This window comes from Vespula vulgaris, chromosome 7, assembly GCF_905475345.1.
Source record: "Vespula vulgaris chromosome 7, iyVesVulg1.1, whole genome shotgun sequence".
Lineage (NCBI taxonomy): Eukaryota > Metazoa > Arthropoda > Insecta > Hymenoptera > Vespidae > Vespula > Vespula vulgaris.
Window position 1 is genome coordinate 2,682,605 of NC_066592.1, and position 21,539 is coordinate 2,704,143.

General features: G+C 33.3%; 2 protein-coding genes across 3 annotated transcripts in view; one reads left to right on the forward strand and one right to left on the reverse strand.

Annotated features, from left to right (window-relative positions):
- Positions 1-81: 81 nt before the first annotated feature.
- Positions 82-9,838, forward strand: LOC127065183 (ras-related protein Rap1). Its single transcript, XM_050997194.1, has 4 exons — positions 82-3,247; positions 7,844-8,129; positions 8,391-8,672; positions 9,055-9,838. The coding sequence occupies exons 2-4, from the start codon at positions 7,947-7,949 to the stop codon at positions 9,142-9,144; spliced, it is 555 nt and encodes a 184-aa protein (XP_050853151.1). The 5' UTR covers positions 82-3,247; positions 7,844-7,946; the 3' UTR covers positions 9,145-9,838.
- Positions 9,775-21,539, reverse strand: part of LOC127065160 (acetylcholinesterase-like) — a 59,777-nt gene continuing 48,012 nt past the window's right edge. Inside the window, exons 2-5 of one of the 2 annotated variants that reach the window (XM_050997153.1) lie at positions 19,805-19,889; positions 17,886-18,159; positions 13,440-13,549; positions 9,775-12,731 (exon numbers count right to left, since the gene is read on the reverse strand). In XM_050997153.1, coding sequence (XP_050853110.1) covers positions 11,376-12,731; positions 13,440-13,549; positions 17,886-18,159; positions 19,805-19,889 — 1,825 coding nt within the window. In that variant the 3' untranslated portion in view covers positions 9,775-11,375. Of the gene's footprint in view, positions 12,732-13,439; positions 13,550-17,885; positions 18,160-19,804; positions 20,521-21,539 lie in introns of those variants that run through there. The other variant, XM_050997152.1, reaches the window with a different exon arrangement.

Below are 21,539 nucleotides of genomic sequence, written 5' to 3' on the forward strand. Positions count from 1 at the left end.
ATCGTCCTGGATAACGATAGAATCATGCGCGCTACTATCGTCTCGTCTCTCTGCTCAGGCTCTGCTCTCGATAATATTTTGTGAAGAAGAAAAAGTGGAAAAGCCGTGAGAACTCCGTTCGGTTTCGGAATCAAAGAAAAAGAAAGAAGAAGAGAAAAAGAAAAAAAATAGAAATAATAATAACAATAATAATTAAAAGAGCGTAAAGGAAAAAACGTAAAAGAGAAAAAAAGACTCTGTAGAACAAATGTTCCACGAACGGGGTTGCGATCGATAAAGAGGAGGAAGTTCATCGACTGCGTCGTCGCGAGAAACGGTCGATGACGGCAGGACGATTGCGTTGTATAGACAGAGGGCAGTAACAGCGAAGAGCAGAGAGACATCGCCCTGGATAACAGTAGAATCATGCGCGCTGCTGTGGCCTTGTCTCTCTGCTCAAGCTCTGCTCTCGGTAATATTTTGTGAAGAAGAAAAAGTGGAAAAACCGCGATAACTCCGCTCGGTTTCGGAATCAAACCAAAAAAAAAAGAAAAAGAAGAAAACAAAAAGAAAAAATTAATAATAATAATAATAATAATAACAATAATAATTAAGAAAACGAAAAGGAAAAAAGCTAAAAGTGAGAAAAAAAATTCTCTAGAACAAATGTTCCAAGAAAGGGGTTGCGATCGGTAAAGAGGAAGAAATTCATCGATTGTGTCGTCGCGATAAACGGTCGATGACGGCAGAACAATCGGGTTGGATAAAGAGAGGGCAGTAGCAGCGAAGAGCAGAGAGCATCGTCCTGGATAACGGTAGAATTATGCGCACTACTATCGTCTTGTCTCTCTGCTCAGGCTCTGCTCTCGATAATACTTTGTGAAGAAGAAAAAGTGCAAAAACCGAGAGAACTTCGTTCGGTTTTGGAATCAAACAGAAAAAAAAAGAAGAAAAAAAGTAATAATAATAATAATAATAATAACAATAATAATTAAGAGAGTGTAAAGGAAAAAAGGTAAGAAAAAAAAAAATTCCCTAGAACGAATGTTCCAAAAAAGGAGTTGCGATCGGTAAAGAGGAAGAAGTTCATCGATTGCGTCGTCGCAAGAAACGATCGATGACGGCAGAACGATCGCGTTGCACGGACAGAGGGCAGTAGCATCGAAGAGCAGAGAGCATCGTCCTGGATAACGGTAGAATCATGCGCGCTGCTATCGTCTGGTCTCTCTGCTCAGGCTCTGCTCTCGGTAATATATTGTGAAGAAGAAAGAGTGTAAAAACCGTGAAAACTTCGTACGGTTTCGAAGTCAAACAAAAAAAAAAAAAAGAAAAAGAAGAAAACAAAAAGAAAAAAATTAATTATAATAACAGTAATAATTAAGAGAACGTAAAGGAAAAAAGGTAAAAAAGAAAAAAAAAAGAAAGAAAAAAAGTCCCTAGAACGAATGTTCCACGAAAGGGGTTGCGATCGGTAAAGAGGAGGAAGTTCATCGATTGCGTCGTCGCAAGAAACGATCGATGACGACAGAACGATCGCGTTGCACGGACAGAGGGCAGTAGCATCAAAGAGCAGAGAGCATCGTCCTGGATAACGGTAGAATCATGCGCGCTGCTATCGTCTTGTCTCTCTGCTCAGGCTCTGCTCTCGGTAATATCTTGTGAAGAAGAAAGAGTGTAAAAACCGTGAGAACTTCGTACGGTTTTGGAATCAAACAAAAAAAGAAAAGAAAAAGAAGAAGACAAAAAAGAAAAAAAATTGATAATAATAATAATAATAATAACAATAATAATTAAGAGAGTGTGAAGGAAAAAAGGTAAAAGAAAGAAAAAAAATTCCCTAGGACAAATGTTCCAAGAAAGGGGTTGCGATCGGTAAAGAGGAAGAAGTTCATCGATTGCGTCGTCGCGAGAAACGGTGGATGACGGCAGGACGATCGCGTTGCATAGACAGAGGGCCGTAGCAGCGAAGAGCAGAGAGACATCGCCCTAGATAACGGTAGAATCATGCGCGCTGCTGTCGCCTTGTCTCTCTGCTCAGGCTCTGCTCTCGGTAATATTTTGTGAAGAAGGAAAAGTGGAAAAGCCGCGAGAACTTCGTTCGGTTTCGGAATCAAACAAAAAGAAGAAGAAGAAGAAAGCAAGAAGAAAAAAGTTAACAATAATAATAACAATAATAATTAAGAGAGCATAAGAAGGAAGAGGAACTTAAGTCCACCGAGAGAGAGAGAGCAAGAGCGAGAGCGAGAGAGAGAGAGAAGACTTCCAGCTCATAGTGCGCGTGTGTTTTGTGCTTGCGTGTGGGTGTAGGTGCGTTCGTGTGCGTGCGTGTAGGTGTAGGTGCGTTCGCGTGCGTGCTTGTGGGTGTAGGTGCGTTCGCGTGCGTGCGTGCGTTCGTTCGTGCGTGCGTGCGTGCGTGTGTCCCTGTTCGTTCTCGGTGGTGACGAGAACAAGGTGGAGCACGACGAGGACGGCGGTGGGCAAGGTGGAGCGTGAAAAAAGGAAGACGGAAAAGAACCTAGGAATAAACGTGACAGTAAAAGTGACTAAGAGGAAAAATAATAGAAGCATAATAGCTGCCGTCAACGGTGGATCCCTCCCCCCTTACAAGCTTTTCACGAGTTTCACGCGCCCCCTGACACCTTCGGTCTTCCTTCTCTCTCTCGTTTTTTTCCCTCCTTTCGGTTTTGCCTTCCGCTCTCTTTCTCTCCTCTCTCAGTTACCGACCGTACCGCGACCCTCGATGACCCTGCAACCGTGCGCCAAGGAATCGAACGGCGAGCCAGAAAACAACTAATCGCGCTGCGATATCCTTCGTAAATCGGGATACGAGTGGTGTAGAGTAAGGCGCACTGGGGGAGAAAGAGGGAGATAAGAAGAACGAGGAGATAGAGAGGAAAAAAGAAAGAAAGAAAGAAAGGAAGAAAGAAAAAGACAGAAAGAGAGAGAGAGAGACATAGAAGAAGAGGAAACGAGTGAGAGGTACGGCTAGAGCCAGAGAGAAGGATAGAAAGAGAAAGAGGGAGATCGAGTGTGCGCGCGCGCCTAAAGGAGAGGGAGAGAGAAAGAGAGAGATAGTTAGATACATAGAGAGAGAGAGAGAGAGAGAGAAGAAAAGTGAAGAGGAGAGGAGAGGAGAGAGAGAGACTGAGTGAAGAGAGGGAGGGAGGGAGGAGTAAGAAAGAGTCGTTGGACTCTCCTCCATTAGCCAAAGAACGGATACGTCGTTGGAAGCGGAATCTAGGAGCGTCTCCGAAACGGCGTACACGAGGTAAGCTTTGAACGGATTGACGTTCGTACTACACTGCAAGCGTCAAATGCGCTTTCTAAAAAAAGATCCCCGTTCGAGTCTCTCAACCGGCCCCCCTTCCTCTCTCTCTTTCTCTCTTTCTCTCTCTCTCTCTCTCTTTCTCATTTTCCCCCTCTTCATAACCTCCTCCGGCAGTGCTGCCTGCCTTCCATCGCGAGCTCTCCCGTGGAACCATGATCATGGCGTGGCATGCTAACCGCCGACCCCTGCCGGAAATCGACGAACGCCGGTCTCTCCTCCTTTGCCTCTCTACCCCCACCCCTTTTTTGTCACAGAAAAACCACGGCGAGAAAGCGAGAGAGAAAGAGAGAGAGAAACATGAACGTTCCGAAAGCATTCGCTTTCGACATTTTCTTTACCAACAAGATCTCTCGTGTGTTATCGATTACTCATCGTTTAAGATTTATATTAGATCATGATATATACTCCTTTCTTCTCTCTCTCTCTCTATCTCTCTCTCTCTCTCTCCGTTATCTTTCTTCTTTTTTCTCGTTTTTTGTTTTTTCCCTGTATTTGTTTTTTTTGTTTTGTTTCGTTTTGTTTCTTGCCTCCACGAACGTATAACACCGGCTTATAAATCTTCCAACAATGAACACATTTTTTCTTTTCTTTTTTTTTCTTTCTTTCTTTTTTTTTTATACTTCGAGTCAATTATTTCGAACTTGGACTCGATTAAACACGACGCGCGTTTCGAATTACATTCGTTCGTTCTAACGAGGTGGAGGACGTAATTGCACCACGAAGGGAATTCGCTCCTTCTCGTACGTTCTCGACTATTTTCACGCCCGATAACTGTGTCGCTCGATTCTTGTCAATGAGAGAGAAAGCAATATACTCTTTTTAAAATATTCACCGTAGAGAAAAATATTCAATATTCAACGAAAAGGATTGTATTATTTTTCGTTCGTTCGATATTTTACTTAGTTCGAACTATTATGCTCAATCAGTCAGGTCTCGTTTTCATGCGAAGATAAATATCGAATGCGCGAACAAAAAAAAAATATTGTATTATCTGTATCTATCGTATATTACGTCATCCACGTCGAAATAGATATTTCGTATTAGCTATTAAAATTTTCAAGATATATCTCGTATTAATCGGAACATCAACGTTCTTGTTACGTTTTCATTTTTTAAATCCGTTTGCAATCTCTGTCAAAGTATCAAAGATATTTCTTACAAGCTCGTCGTGTTTCAACGAATCGTGGATATTTCCTATCGTCGGTCTGCGCTTGCGCACGAGAACTCGATTAAAAGTTCCATTTATCGTTACAAATATTTAATCTGTTATTCATTTTTTACTCCTTTGTGAATATCTTTCTATATGTATTTTTCATATAAAATTATAAATCTAGGTTAATAGGAATGAGGATAACTTGAACAAAGAAATTGAAAAACTCATTGTGTTATTTACAATTTTATTTTACAATTTGTATTTAGTAGTAAATCTTACTTTCATCTCTTTTTCTATACATTTAGAGTTATTACATAAATGCAAAATTGAATTTATTTTTAAAACCTAAGTGTTGTTAAACCTATTTATAATTTTTATAAGTCTGTAACATGTTTTCTAATCAATGACCTCATTTAATAATTAATGATTCTTCGTACTCTTAGACACTATTTCTTGTTAATTTTAATATGTGATATGCGTGTACAATAATATTTGTGTATCCTTAGAATGTAACAAAAACCTTTGTCTACTATAATTAATGCCATGTATGTATATTACATTTTCATCTTTTTATTATGAATATGCCATCACAGTGTACTGTATCCAATGTTTTTATATCAATTTCAAATAACATCTTTTGTGCGGCTGTAATTAATTGCACTTGTACATCTGTACCTTCATTATTAACAGAAAAATATGACATATCATTTCCATTTTTTATTCAAATCTACTATAAGGAAAAATTAATATTTTGATGATTTCTTTTACTTCATTTAGAATAATAATATTTTGACTCTTAACCTCAATTATCTTCATATTTCTTAGCCGTACATTTTTGCTTACATATTATTACGCCATGGAAAATTAATGTGTCAGTCATTGCGTATAGCTGAAGAAATATTTAATTATTATAGTACGGGTAGATAGAATTCTTTAGATTCTACGATTGTAGTTGTTAGAAGGATTATAAAATATTATGTAAATATATTGTCAATAAAATTTACGCTGTGCAATCTCTGTAAAATTTAATTTTTAGATTGCTGTTATATGTTTATTACCCATTAGAAATTTAGTTAGGTAGTTAGCTAAGTAGATTTGCATGAAATGAGGTTATTTGATGGAGCTAATAACAATAACAATAATAATAATAATATATATATATAAACATAAAATAATATAGCATATCGACTACCGTCGGAAAATCTATCGCTCGTACCGTGTATCTTGCGATTGAATTCTCCGGAGTGAAAGGATTAACCAAAGTATCAAAAGAAATATATGTATATATATATACACACACACACACACACACACACATGTTTCTATTTAGAAATATATCGGTGACCTTGAAAACTCGAGACCGAGAAAAATTATCTCCTCGTTGCTTTTTTTGCACTGTTTGCCTATATTCTTTTTTTTTGTCATTATTATATTATTATATATTATTGATCACATATGTACATACATACATACATACATACATACATACATACGTGTATTATATTGATAATATGTACATCGAGGTCTGTCAAATTGAATATCAACAAAATAAAAAATCAATGAAACTTTTTTTACGATTACTTGCACTTGCACGAACTAACTAATTTTCGTGGGCTTCGTTTTTATAAAATTATTGATACCAAATGAAGGAAAAGTTAATCATTCTTTTTTGTCTGTAGTTTTCACTTAAAGCAAAATTGCACCAAAAAATGTAATTTCCACGGAAATATTTGTACTATCCGCCATTAACGATAATTGAAAGAGAGTTTATACACGCGATTCGTATGATGTAAATCGTGCCGTTGCTTTGTATTATCAGACGTTACATCATATCCTGCCCACCTCTTATCTAGTCAGGATATGATCGTCTACGCGACACAGATTCCACGCTAGCTCTGATCGCTTTTCTTTTATTTTAAAAAATCCGCTGTTATCCTTCCCATAGATATTGCAATTACGTTCAATGATATCCAAGTATATTTCAGCTATCTTATTGTTAGAAATACCTATCTCTATGTATTATTTAAAAAATACTCATCGCATTTATATCAGATTCTTTTTTTTTTTTTAATATTTAAGATCAACATAAAATCAAGGTTATGACACGTAAAATGTTTCAAAGACAATGTATATAATTATTTCTTGCAAAGGTTAATACAATGAAATGAAAAGAAAAAGGAGAGATCGAAAAATAGTATGAACGTATTATGATTCGTGGTAAATTAATGATATTTGTACTAAATTTTTTAGAAATAAATATCGAAGATTTTTCGATCTAAAATTTCTGAATAAAATGTGACGTTTATAAAGATGGCGACGAAGAACTAAAAATAATTCGGGTAAATAATTCGGACATGATTTTCTTGAATTATGAATTGATACAAAATAAAAATAAATAAATAAATAAATAAATAAATAAATAAATAAATAAATTCGGAATATACGTGTGCGCGTACGTGTGTCATTTATATATCTCTCATTGACTTGGAGCATTCGAATAACAGAATCTGGGTATATCAGCGGGACTTCGAAAAACAGAGAAAAATGGGGACTTTGCTCTTTTTATTCTTTCGTTCGAGAATGACGCATCCCTGTGACACAGTTTTACACAATGGAACAGTCAGGCCGCTTTTAACGAGAGGCTTCTGTATATAGCACTCTTTATCATTCTTAAAGGACGGCGCCCATGCATGCGCGCTTATTTTTAATCGCCGTTGAAAATCTGCGAATGTGGAACGTCTTTGACTTTTATTGAACGTATTATATTTGTCTATCTATCTCGTCGGTGAAATATTTTAATCATATTTTTGATTGAACAATAATATTAGAGGGTGGATTCAAAGTTTGTGCTTGATATCAAAAAATCAATTATTTTTTCACCGAGACTTTTTAGGTTAATTTTTTCTTTGTTTTTTTCTCTCGTTTTTATTAGATTGTAAAAAATTTTCTTATTTTGTTATGATCCGATATAAAAAAAAAGAGAAGAAAAAACAAAAATTAACCTAAAAGGTTAACCTAAATTAAAAAACTTTAAAAAGTTTTTAAAGATGGCTCAGAAACTTTTGGTCCACCCCGTATTTTTATATACACACATAGCATATGTATGTATGCGCGCGCGCGCGCACGCATGTTGTCAGTGAACGTATCGATCAAATTATGCGCAACAGTCTAACAATAGAAATAGTATAAAAATAAAATAGCAATGGTAGCTTTTTTCTTTTTCATTTTTTTTTCTTTTTTTCTTTTCTTTTTTAGATTGTAAATATTTCTATGTTGAGATACAAAATACAGCGATTGAGAAATTATTAAGAAAGATTAACGAAATTATGGTGGAAAAGAAAGAAAAAATGGTGATTTATAAATGTTGAATTATTTTGTTTCAGATCCTCTTCGCCATATTACTATATATAGAAAGAGAGAAACGTGGCGGATTCAGCGATCACTTGGCTGTGACTACGTGCACAGATACATAGATAGAGCAAGGAAATGCGTGAATATAAAATAGTAGTATTGGGCAGTGGAGGTGTAGGCAAGTCCGCCCTCACTGTCCAATTTGTCCAAGGAATTTTTGTTGAGAAGTACGATCCTACGATCGAGGATAGCTACCGTAAGCAAGTCGAGGTCGACGGTCAACAATGTATGTTAGAAATTCTAGACACAGCTGGAACGGTGAGGATCATATAGCTTTTGTTATAAATGTATATATATATACACACACACACGTATCTGTATATGTATATATATATTATGTTTTATTATTTGTTTTTCTTCTTACTTTAAAACAACCGGTTTTCTTTTATGTAGCTTTTTATCATTTCGCACATATACATGCACACACATACACATATACTACACAATATCACATGCATACGACCCATTTTAACGTATAAACTGTAACGTAATCAGAGCGCGTATTTTATTTGTCCTTAGGAACAATTTACAGCCATGAGGGATTTGTACATGAAAAACGGACAAGGGTTCGTTTTAGTATACTCGATAACGGCACAGTCAACGTTCAACGATTTGCAAGATCTGAGGGAGCAGATCCTGCGAGTAAAGGACACAGATGATGTGCCAATGGTGCTTGTGGGTAATAAATGTGATTTGGAGGATGAAAGAGTAGTTGGCAAAGACCAGGGCGTCAACCTTGCCCGGCAATTTAATTGTGCGTTCATGGAGACCTCTGCCAAAGCCAAGATTAATGTGAACGATGTAAGTTTTCCTTCGTTTCTGGTGTATTTCTTTCTTTCTTTTTTTTTTATTTTTCCTATCGTACAGAAGAAAAAAAAAATAAACCGTGTAAATAAGATTAGAGTACCAAGCAACTACTACCGACGCATTCAAGTTTTAAGGTCTTCTAATTTTTTTTTTTTCTAAATGTTTTTCAGGAATTAATAATTATTATTTAGTTTGTTAAAGGAAAGAAGAAAATTAAGGAGACCTTAGAACCTGAACGCATTTTGTATATTTACGAACTTTTTACGGAGATTTGTTTACAACGAAATGCCTCGATATATATATTTTTTTCTTTTCTTTTCTTCGTAATAAAATTATAAGTGATATTACATCATTGTTGTTATTATTGTTATTACAGATCTTCTACGATTTAGTTCGACAAATCAATAAAAAGTCACCAGAAAAGAAGATGAAGCAAAAGAAGAAATCGCTGTGCCTACTTCTGTAAGATTTTTATATGGCAGTGTCCATATTTCTTCTGCATTGAAATATACCAGTGGAAGATGAAAGAGGAACTGGCGGTTATAAAAATATTAGTGACAAGAAGGGGGCTGATAAGATGATAAAATAATAGCAGAGAAACTAAATAAAAGGAGATATGATGATTTGGGTAGTTGTAAAACGAGAAAAGACAAAGACGCTATGCTACGTAAGGGAAGAGCGCTGGGGAGAGGAATGTAACAAGGAGGAGAATATGGAGTATGAATGTGTGGGTGCATCTTTTGTATGTATGTGCGAGAAAAAGAAAGAGAGAAAGAGAGAACGCGAGAGAGAGAAAGTGAGAGAGTGAGAGAGAGAGAGAGAGGGAGAGAGGGAGAAAGAGAGATGCGTAGAGTGAGAGAAGAATGAAAGAAAGATTGAAAGAAAGAGAGAATGAGCAAGAGAGAGGGAAAGAGAGAGAGAGAGAGAGAGAGAGAGAAAGAGAGAGAAAGAATGAAGCGTGAGAGAGACAAACCAACGGGAAATATTGTATATATGTTGGATCCCGGGTTGGCTCGTGTGCACGCGCAACAATAGCGCACAAAATAGTACGAGAGACCCCCGTGGTATTGGTTATTATCATTGTAGGAGTTTTGCATTAAAAGAAAATAAATGAATAAATGAATAAAAAAAAAAAATAATACAAAATAACAAAAAAACAATTAATATTATACATATATTTAGGTGAATAACAGGAAAGAAAGAAAGAAAGAAAGAAAGAAGGAAAGAAAGAAAAAGAAAGTGGTAAAAAAAAAAAGGAGAGGGGAAAATGAAAAAGGGGAGTAATCCAAGAAAGAAAGAAATAAAGGAAGATTGAAAGAAAGAAATGGAAAAAAAAAGAAAGAAAGATGTTTAGATGTGCGCGTGCGCAGGCCACAGCCCCCAATGCATCGTAACGCTCGCCGCGCACCTCTCTCTTATATAATATAATTATACATAGCCGATACACATGATGATGATGATCTTATTACTATTATTATTATTAATTATTAATTACATTAATTATTAATTATTATTGCGAAAGCATCAAAATATTCATAAGTTATCCGTCGTTTGTTTCTCAAAACAATATATGTTTTTTCTATATCTCTCCGTATTAAAGCAGATAAATAAAAAAAAAATCTCAGTGAGTGTTATATAAGAGCTCACATTTTTATGATCGTCCGAATCGTCTCTCTCTCTCTATGAGTCTTCAATTATCACCAATTACAAAAACACCAATATTGTCAGATGTTTAATTGTTAGTTTTTTATTTAGCCTTCCGTCTTTTTTTATTTTTCTGTTTCTTCATGATTATTATTAGTCTAAAATCTTGGTATGTAGTTATGTGTATATATATATACACACACATATATATATACACATATATATATACCTTCCTTGTTTAGTTCCAAGCAATTTGTTTTCCTAAAGAATCGATATATATATATACACACACATATATGTATGTGTATATATATATACATATGTTGATTTTTTGTTCTTCTTTTCATAATTTGTCTGTTAAATGTATCTTCTTCGGAAGGCTTACTGCAGTCACGTCCTATGAAACTGAAAAAAATTATATTTGTTTATTAGAAATGAATTAAGGGAAAATAATATTTTTTTTTCCTTTTTTCTTTTTATACATTCAATCGGATTAGTTTTGTCACACGTAACATATTACTTATCAACTTTCTTTTCATATCTTTATTCTTTTTCTTATATCTATTATGTCAATCAACGTGTTCTTAATATTAACATCCCTTAAATACTAATCGGTAAAACCGCTTTACATCGTTTGGTACAATTTTCGCTAATTCAGAAGGCACTTCTGTTGTTAGATAAGCATTAGAAATGGACGTTCTACGTATAACATACATCACGTATGTACATAAACGCGTTACACAGATCGATGTTAAGATAAGTACATTAATTGTTAATACAGAATATGGACGGAATAGAAATTGTTCAGTAAACCATTATCGATCGACATTGAATTATAAAAGATAATAATAGAACTGTTAATCCGTTAATAGAGGACAAAGGAAAAAAAAAACAATATATTGGGCATGTCAAAAATATCACAATGTATCGAAAAACGATGTCGCTATTATTAAATTATTTTTCAGGTGTCTCTCAAGGGATAAATTGAAAATCACTTTCGAAAATTAAATACTCTCTCTCTTCGTGCATCTCATTTCGTAAAATAGGAATAATTTAGAAATATTTATTAACGAATAAACAATTCGTATATAAAGATATTATAATAACGATTAGATTATTGAGAAGAAGTTCGAAAGAGAGTTTCGATCTGGTTGCAGCCGAGGTCGTGACGTTGCAACAATTATTAGTAGCCTCTTCTAAAACTTTTGGGTAATATTCGTTCCAAAATGCGAATGCTCTGTAATCTATAACGTTCGGCTCGTTCATGTCGACATTTCTATCGATAATTAATATCCCAGGATCGTTAACGGTATAAGGATTCCATTTGACGTTGTTCAAGGACGGATTAGCGGTTTTAGCAAAATTAGCTAGCATCATCATCATCACTTCGGACATTTTTTTATCGGCCGGGTTCCATGGGATTGTAGTGGTTAAGGGTAAACCCCAAACGAAGGGTAGGTCAAACATATGTGGGACACCAGCCCATTCGGGTACGTCACGTACCATAAGGTCAGTTTTCGGACGATAATCGAATCTATAAACGAAGGAGGTTTCCTGTTTGGATAATTCGCCAGCGAGTAAGGTCAAACCCGAGGCAAAATTTTTGTCGGTTTGTAGTTCGAGATATTTGTCCCTTAGGATGCCCTGATCGTCGTTGGGTGGATAAGGTTTATAATAAAAGAGAATCGCATCGGACAACATTTCTGGCTTCATTTCACACGTATTGTTATCTTCTGGGTTATATATATTATTCACGGCCATGCTAGATTCCTCGATTATCATACTCTCGAATTTTTTCTCCGACAAAATACCGTCTTTCAATTCATCGGATGTCATCGATTCGATATAAGCCAATGATTGTTCGTTTTTTGTGTAACCGACGATCAATGGTACAGCATTGAAGTTACCACCGACTAGTATGTCCCTTGGATGTTCTGGTAAAAAAGGTTCGGTACCGTTATTTGTTTCGCCATCAACGATCGGTCCCCAAGTTTCTATATCCGATGATAGCTCCACCAAAACTGATACGTCTACACGACGTAGACATTCCATCAATTTCGTTGTCGGATGCCGATAGCAACCAAATTTATCTGCTATTGAGTCTACGACAGGTAGCTCGGTTTGAGGCGAACCTACTGATCCAATTGCATCACCGCTCATAGCTATGGCTTTTGAAAATTTTCCTCTGCTAAGCGGACTCATCATGTGTAAGCCAACGCATATTGCGCCTGAACTGTGACCGTATATTATTACGTTCGATGGTGAACCGTCGAAACGTTCGATATTCTTCTGTATCCAATCCAAAGCCGCAATTTGATCGAACATACCGTAATTGCCTGGTGCCTCGCCATCCATCGATGTGAAGAATCCGAGAATGTTCAAACGATATGCCACCGTTATCACCAATACCTGCGGTATCAAATAGGTATGTTTTCTTTTCTTTCTTTTTTGTTTAAATTTTCTTTTTTATTTTGTTTCTTTTTTTTTTTATTTTTCTTTCTTTAATCATTTTTTTATCCTTCATTTTTTCTCTTATAGGTTGTATTTAATATCGAATAGTTTTTATGGTCATTAACTATATACCGAATCAGTTCGATCTTTTTTCTCAGATCAGATACGATCGATCGATCGTTCGTGGAAATAGAAATCATTGTGTGAATAATTTTTTTTATATCCTCAGAAATATTTTTTCTGATTATTTTTGATTGCAAGATTATTTTCTGATTGCTAAAGAGACTATATATTTTTCTTTGTGGTGAGAATTATTATTTTTTATTATTAGACTATTGAATTTTATAAAACAAGATCAATCAGTTATACACACACACGCGCGCGCGCACACACACACACACATATATACATATATGTATGTATGTATATATAGATATAAGAATCGACTTTTAATCATTTGATTATCTTTCATTTGAACGAAGACTTTGACGATCGATCGAGCTGATAAGTCGAATAGGTTTCGTGCTAAGTTATAACAGAGGTTAAAGTTTAGCGAATATTTTATTCGAGATTGTTACGACTGTAACGAGGACTGGGACAAGAAGATAAATTGATCGATAAATAAGACAATCTAAAGGAATATATTAAATGGTAATTTCTTCTGACCTTCTGTTTCGTGACGAAAATCGAGGCGTCCCAAATTTTGGGGGTTCCTGTATTAAAGTCACCACTATGAAACCAAACCATTACTGGCCATCCTTCGGGTGGACGTTTGCCTGTATAAATTTCATAATTATTACAGAAAGAGAGAGAGAAAGAGAAAGAGAGGGAGGGAGAGAACAGTGATTTATTTCAACCTTCTCTTATCTTTTTCGTTTTATGTATTTTCGCTTGTACATGAGAATGATAAACTATCTGTTTTCACATAAATTTCCGTTTTCAAATTTTCCATACTTTATTATTTTTATTCAGATTAGGCAGATCATCCGGAAAAATATATATGAACTCCCTTGATATTACTTTTGAACACGGAAGATTATAATAAAATTTATCTAAAGATTATGAAATTTCTTATAAATTTCGGACTAACTATTATCTTTATTTACGTCTTTCGCGATTGTTCTAAAAAAATAAGGAGAAAAAACAAGAAAAAACATGATAAATTTTCGAACTCGCTTTACACTACTTTTGAACGCGAAAAGATTATTTAAAAAAAAAGGTAGCTTATATAAGATTAAATAAAATGACCGCTTAAAAGATTTGTAATATTATTATTATTATTATTATTTTTATTTAGATCATTCGCAATCATTCTGAAAAAGATATATATATACATATATGTATATGTACTAACTCTCTTGATACTACTTTCGAACACGAAACGATTATTAAAAGAGAAACTTGTATATACGAGTATGATAAACTGTTTGATAGTTTCAAAAATATCAGATTATTATTATGATTATTTGGATCATTAGGGATCATTTTGAAATAAATACGAACTTTCTTGATATGATATTTCAACACGAAATGATTGTTAAAAAGGTAACTTATACGAAGATTATACGAATACGATAAATCAACTCTAATGATAGTTTAAAAAACTTTCAAATTATTATTATTATTACTACTACTACTATTATTATTATTATTATTATTACGCTTGATTAATTATTCGCAATCATTTCTGAGAAAAGAAAATACGAATTTCTTGATGATATGAATTTATCGAATACGTCATAAGGATCATTAGAAAGAAACTAGGGGAGAAGGGAGAAACGAAAAAAAATTAAACAAAAAAAAAAATGCATGGAAAAGATAGATATATAAGAAAGAAAAAAAAAATTGATCAATGTTATTAAAGAAAATAACAATGCATAAGGAAAATGAACTCCGCGTTTGAATCAGACCGCGTCGCAATGGCGCGTGCCCGATAAGAACGTTCCACTTATTCTGAGCATGGACCCCGTTTGAATATCGTACGATCTAATGAGATTCTCCTCGTGCACAACGTCCTGAATTTCTTTCGACCCAACCTTGACACAATCCGGAAGTTTGCGTCACGAATTTCTTTTAACCCTCCGATCGAAAGCAATCGATCACAATTTCTCCTTTCTTCTTCTTTCTCTTCTTGTCTTTCCCTTTTCTTTTTTTTGTTTGTGGTTGCACGGTCGTCGTTAATAGAATGATTCTTATCCTGATCGATTTGTCCTTTGGACATTGAATTAAATAGATGTGGGATGATATTAAATAGAGAGGAATATGGCAGGTGGAAGTTGCATTTGAATAATACTATTTTTTTAATATTATCATTTGTGAAAGTACACCTCAAGATCGTTTTACGTAAATGATTGTAAATATTATAAGAAAATAATAACAGTAATAATAATAATAATAATAATAATAATAATAATAATAATAATAATAATAATAATAATAATAATAATAATAATAATAAGAATAAGAATAATAATAATATTAGCGATAATTATAGTCGTGCATTATAATATTATGAGTATTGATAATATTTATACAAAAAAATGGTCCACATAAAGTGTTTCAAAATAAGCGTTTTTGCCAAAATCGTTGTATACATAGGAAGAAAAAGAAAAAATAAAAAAAAAAAAAAAGTAAAAAGAGAAAAAAACAGAACAGTAAATGAGAAAAAAGAGAAAAAGGAAAAAAATATTCACATTTATATTATTACAAATATTAATCTAAATATTAATGATAAATATACATACATATATATATATATTAAAATGCAAATATTAACGTTTTATATTAAACGATATCGGGTTGATGAAAGTAATTGTTTCGAACGGTCGAACTTGAACTTGATTTTGTTTTTGAGATTAAGATATATATATATATATATATATATATATATATATATATATATATATATATATATATATATAAGGATGTATAGAAGGAAAAGGAAGAGAAGAAAGATGGTAGTAGAATGGATGGAAGGAGGATGAATTTTCCTTTCGGTTGGAGAACTTGGCTTGGCAAAGGCTTTGACGTTGACGTTATCGCAAGAAAGCAAGAGGGGCATGTAAGAAAGGGCTAGAGAAAATAAGGGAAAGAGACGACTTTCGTGACTCGGCCGTATCGTATGTCGACATCTCGAGCGACCCTAAAGGATCGCGTGTGCCGGTTTATACTCGTATGTATCGATCGACATTCATAGTCTTGAGAAATAGAAAGAGAAAGAGAGATAAAGAGAGAGGGAGAGAAAGAGAGAGGGTGTCTAGGCTCGTGTCTAACCGTGATTTCGCTACAACTTTCATATCATTTGTCGCGCTCACCACCAACCACCACCGATCGAACCAGATCATGGTTCGTTAGCGTAATCTTTGCGTAACGTAAAAGTCTTCTGATCGAATATCGAATAATTGAATTTTCCAAACTCCTCCAATGCATATTCTCTAATACGCATATTCTCTAAACGTATTTAATCCTTTTTTTTCTTTTATCGTTCCTAATCGACCTTTCAACTTCTCTATTATCATGTATGTATATATATATATATGTGTTTGTGTGTCTGATATTTTATTTTTCCTTTCGTTATTCATTATTTCTTTATATCTAATTCACAATTTTAATTAATGGAAATAATTCGTAGATAAAGAGAATTGTTAGAATAGATTTGAATATTATAATTATTATATATAGATACATACATAAATATATTATTCTTTGCGAAATATATTAATGATATATATATATATTATTTAGATTGAATTAAATGAGAACGATTAGAAGATTTTTTTTTTATTTTTGCGTTTCGAAAAAAATGAAGAAAGAAAAAAAGGGAAGGAAGAGAGAAGAAGTAAAGAAACATAAAAGAAGTATTGTATACTAAATTGGCCTTGGCCCTGAGAATCAAGGTTAAATCTTCCTACTTCTCATCGTCTTAAATAATCATCTCCTTTTCGAGAAAGAGAAAGAGAGAGGGAGAGAAAAACACAGAGAGAGAGAAAGAGAGACAGAGAGAGAGAGAAAGAAAAGGAAGTATGATGACTCACAATGAATACGTTCCTAACGTCGATCGACTTAACTACGTCTATTACGATCTTTCAGTAACGACGCATCTACCTAGTTCATACTATAGTCAAACGAGAGATATATGTTCGATGAAATGAAGTTTTTAAATAGTACATTTGTAGCGTGAGCTTTTTCGTTTGCCAAGCGTAGGAAATAGAACAACGGTTTTATTTTAATTCAATTTCATTAGTGTGTTTTAGTCGAATGAGATAGAATCAAATAGTCGAGTAAGATAGACATTCGACGTTTCGTCTACGTCGAATTTATTTTTTTTTTTACTCTTTTTGACCTGCTTTTTTGTCATTGTTTTTTTCCGTTCATCCTTTTAATATCAGGATTATTTAATGCTGATATCAATCCTTTATCCGATGACAGTCTTATTTTTGCGTCATATTTCTGTTTGATAAGCATACGAGATTAAGGATGGATTTATTCATGCTCGACGGTATCAACTATATTTGGAATTTTTTTTTCTTTTTTGTTTGTCTTTTTATGCATTGTTATTATTAAATATGATACACTCTGTCTGACAACAGTCTACGCCCCGTGCGTTATATTTGTCGTTCTCTAAAGCGTAATAATTCGAGGAAGAATTTTTTCATACTCGACATGTCATCCGAATCCCGAATTTTTTTTCTTATATATATATATATAAAAGAAATGAAATACGATGTTTGATCATAGTCTACGTTCGAACGTGATATTTTTGATTAGTCAATCATAAGGGAGATTCAGGAAGATCGATATCGATTTCGAGAATGTTTATTTGATATGTATGATTTGTCGTGTGACACTCGACATCTATTTTCAACTTTTATTAGAACTATCAAAGATTATATTTTTGAGTATTTTCGATGAATTACATTTTCATATTACATATTTCATGTAACATATTTCTATATATGATTTAAATTCGATATCGAGAAGTGTCTCGATGATATATTACAATTTGTCGAGTGACACTCGAAGTGTCGTGTTTATTTTTTATTTACTTTTTCTTTCTCTTTTTTTTTTTAACAACGATTATGATACTCCTTGTGAAATATTATTAAAACTCACCGTCAGGTACGAAAATGTTTAGAAAGAGACAATCCTCGCTCATACCCGGATCAGGCTGGTCAGGTGGTAGTAATCGTGCATAAAGCTTCTCGTGCAGTTTCAAACGATTTGATACCTGCTGACAGGATGGACCATATTGGCTGGCATTTCTTATTCCTTTCCAAGATGGTAAAGGATCCGTCACTGGTATCGAAAAACGTAATTGTCCGATCGGAGCTTGAGCATATGGAATGCCGAGATACTGTATCACCTTTTGACCTCTACCGATGATCACCTGAAAGTTGATATCAGAGCTGATTATAACTATTCTTTATTTCCTTCCTCTCTCTTCTGTCTTCGACGATGAAAATAAACGCAAGATTTGTTCTTTTTTATTATGATTATATATATATATTTTTTTTTATGTAAGATGTTCATTATATCGATTATCATCGAGAATGTATATGTATATATATATATATTTTCTTTTTATTTATTTTTTATTAGAAATAGTTTGCTCGTATCACGTTATCAAGTTATTAGAAAGAGAATATATTAATAGATGGTTACAAGAAGGAATAGAAAAAGAAATAATAGGAAAAAGAAAAGAATGTATGAAATATACGAATAAGTTGCTACTTCTTGATTGAAGAAAAGTTAATTGCAAATAGGAATGGGATAAGGCCATCGATAATCCGTATTTACACGTAAAAATTAGTATCAATTAAACTAACTTTTCGTTTCATCATTCTGAATTCAAATCCTCTCTTTAACTTTATTTATAAGCCATTATGGATCTAAATATCTTCGATTAGTTCACATAAAATTTAACTTTCGTTCACGGCAATTTATTTCCAACCCATTAATGTATGCATCATCGTTAAAAGTAATATTTTTCTGACTCATCGTCTTTCTTCACCAATACGTACATATATATATATATATATATATATATATATATATATATATATACACACATATATATAATCAAGCGGTGACGTTGACTTTCTAAATATAAATAATGTACTAAGAAGATACAGGATGATCCATTTGAACAAGAACACTTGTTTGTTTGTAAATGATCATAATTAGAGGTAAAAGGATAAATTGTTACCCCGATAAAGAAAACATTCCTGATTTATCTATAAAGAGAGAGACTGTATGTATCAATTTCCAAACAATATGAAACGTTTGCACATTTACCTATTTAAATGTAAATTTAAACCGATCCCTTATATTTTATATATATATATATATATATATATATATATATATATATATATATATATGCAGAGAGAGAGAAAGAAAGAAAGAGAAACAATGAAACGCATTACAAAGTGAAAACTTTTAGTAATAATTTCAAATACAAAAAATGAATTCGAAACGAAAGAAAACAATTGGCTCGTTTAATCAGGCAATGGAATAAAAAGCGCGCGTTGTTTTCTTTCCCAGTTTTCTTCCTTTTGCGCTTTTTTCTTCTTCTTCTTTTTCTTTTGATAAATTAACGCATTGAATAATCATAAGATTATCTCTATATTTCACGATTAACGTTAAAATCCACAAAGGATATATTGTCCGATATGTTAAGTTATGCAGGTATCATAGAAAAAAGAAGTCGAAGCAATGAAAAATAAAAAAAAATTAAAAATGAAAAAAAAAAAAACAGAAAAACAGAAAAAAGGAAAAAAAAGATGTATGAAACTGCTCCGTATATATATGCGATAGAGTAATAATTCTTCTGTGAAAAAATATGATGGGAAAAATTGTAATTAGATCGTTTAAATCTAGCTTTAATGGGATATCTTCTCGTTGGTTAACTTGGTATCGAAAAAGAAACGGGGATGGGTGAACGAAGGAAGTTGAAGAAAGAAAAAAAAAAAAAGAAAGAAGAAGAAAGAAAAAAATTCAGAAAGGTATAAAGAGAGAAAAAAATATTTTACCTCTTTGCCAGCGAGCACTCCTTGATCAGGTATCCTAATCATGGGCGGATCACGAACCAGTCCTTGTCGTGCGAAAGTATTTTGACTGTAAACGAATGAGATCTTTTTAAAAATAATGCAAATGTAAAATAGAAATCGAATGAAAACGAGTAGGATCGAAACTGATGATCTCATTTTCGTTCCCTTTTAAAACTTCGAGTTGGAATGATTCTCTATGAGAGATTTAGCGTCGTTTAGCTTTTTCCTCGTTGGTTGGAAGCTCTACTGCAGGAGAATAAGTAACTTCGCGTGACTCCGTCCACCTTCCACAACTTGCTCCACGTTCCGCTCATAAACGACGCGGTACGGAACCAGAGAGACTTGCGCTCTTTGACCTCTCTTTCCTAACTTTCCTACCAACCTCTTTTGTTCAATCCTTCGCTACCAACCCCTTCCTACTCTCACTCCGTCCCCTTTCCTTTCTCTTTCCCTCCACTTTTCCTTCGACCCAACTTCGTTAACGTTTTTCGTCGAATCCGGATTTGCGTCAACATACATGTCGTTTCTTCTTCTTCTTTCATGTGGCTTGATCATTGATAAAAACACAAGATCAATCGATAAGGCTTTTTAATAATTATATTGCAATTACGTGCGATAGTCGACTCGAATTTCCTCTTATTATTATTGTTATCGGGTCTAAAGCGTGTTATTTCGTGTTAGATCGTGTTGTTAAGACAATTTGAGAATTTCTTGTTGAAATGATCTTTAAGTAAAATCTATATATGGAATATTAATGATCACTAGAATAATCATTTGTGATTAAATGTGACATTTATTTTTAACATTAATATTAAGCACATATTTAGAACGAAGTGTAACATATAGTTTAGTAGTAGTTATTTATTCTTAGGGGTAAGACACGTTTCCTTTCATTTTTTAATATAAAATTTAACGCTAAGCATTTAAACGATGTAGCTTTTATTATTTAAATTATTGATCGTATATCGGTAATATAGGGAAACACATCGGTAGCACAGCACGATATAACAATACACGTCGGTAGCGTAGATTTTCGATAATTTATCGATAGGAATCAATTTTTTATCGTTTGAGTATAACGTCAGGTTTCTTTTTTATCGATATAGGATACGTATCTCTTCTTCTAATAACGTTACAAATTAGAACGAAGACAAAAACTAATTAGATAAAGAGATAGATATCTATATAGAAAGAAAAAAGAAAATTTTTTTTTTTTTTTTTAATAAACCTAATTGTTTCTATCATTTCCATATGCATGATGCAATATTATATTAAATAATACGAAATGTATTCATTGGCTACTTGTGAAAATTTGTATAACTTTTGAAGAGTACCTTATAGAAACAATTACGATATTTGTAGAAACATTGATATTTATGTTTTCATAGTGTACAGAAAGGTAACGATGTAGCGCGTTGTTTACACATATACCGTTTACATAATATATTTAAACATATAATTATATGCAGAGTGAATGAAGAGCTTCGATAATGTAAAACTTTAATTACGTGGACTATTCCCATCGGAACGCGTTGCATGCTTATAGTATGTTCAATACGTGCACATATTATTCATTGTGCATATTACTCATACAAATTACACACACATATATATATTATACATACACATGTGTATATATATATATATATATATATATATATATATATATATATATTACATCATATTATAATATGTATTATACTACTTATCGATTTAC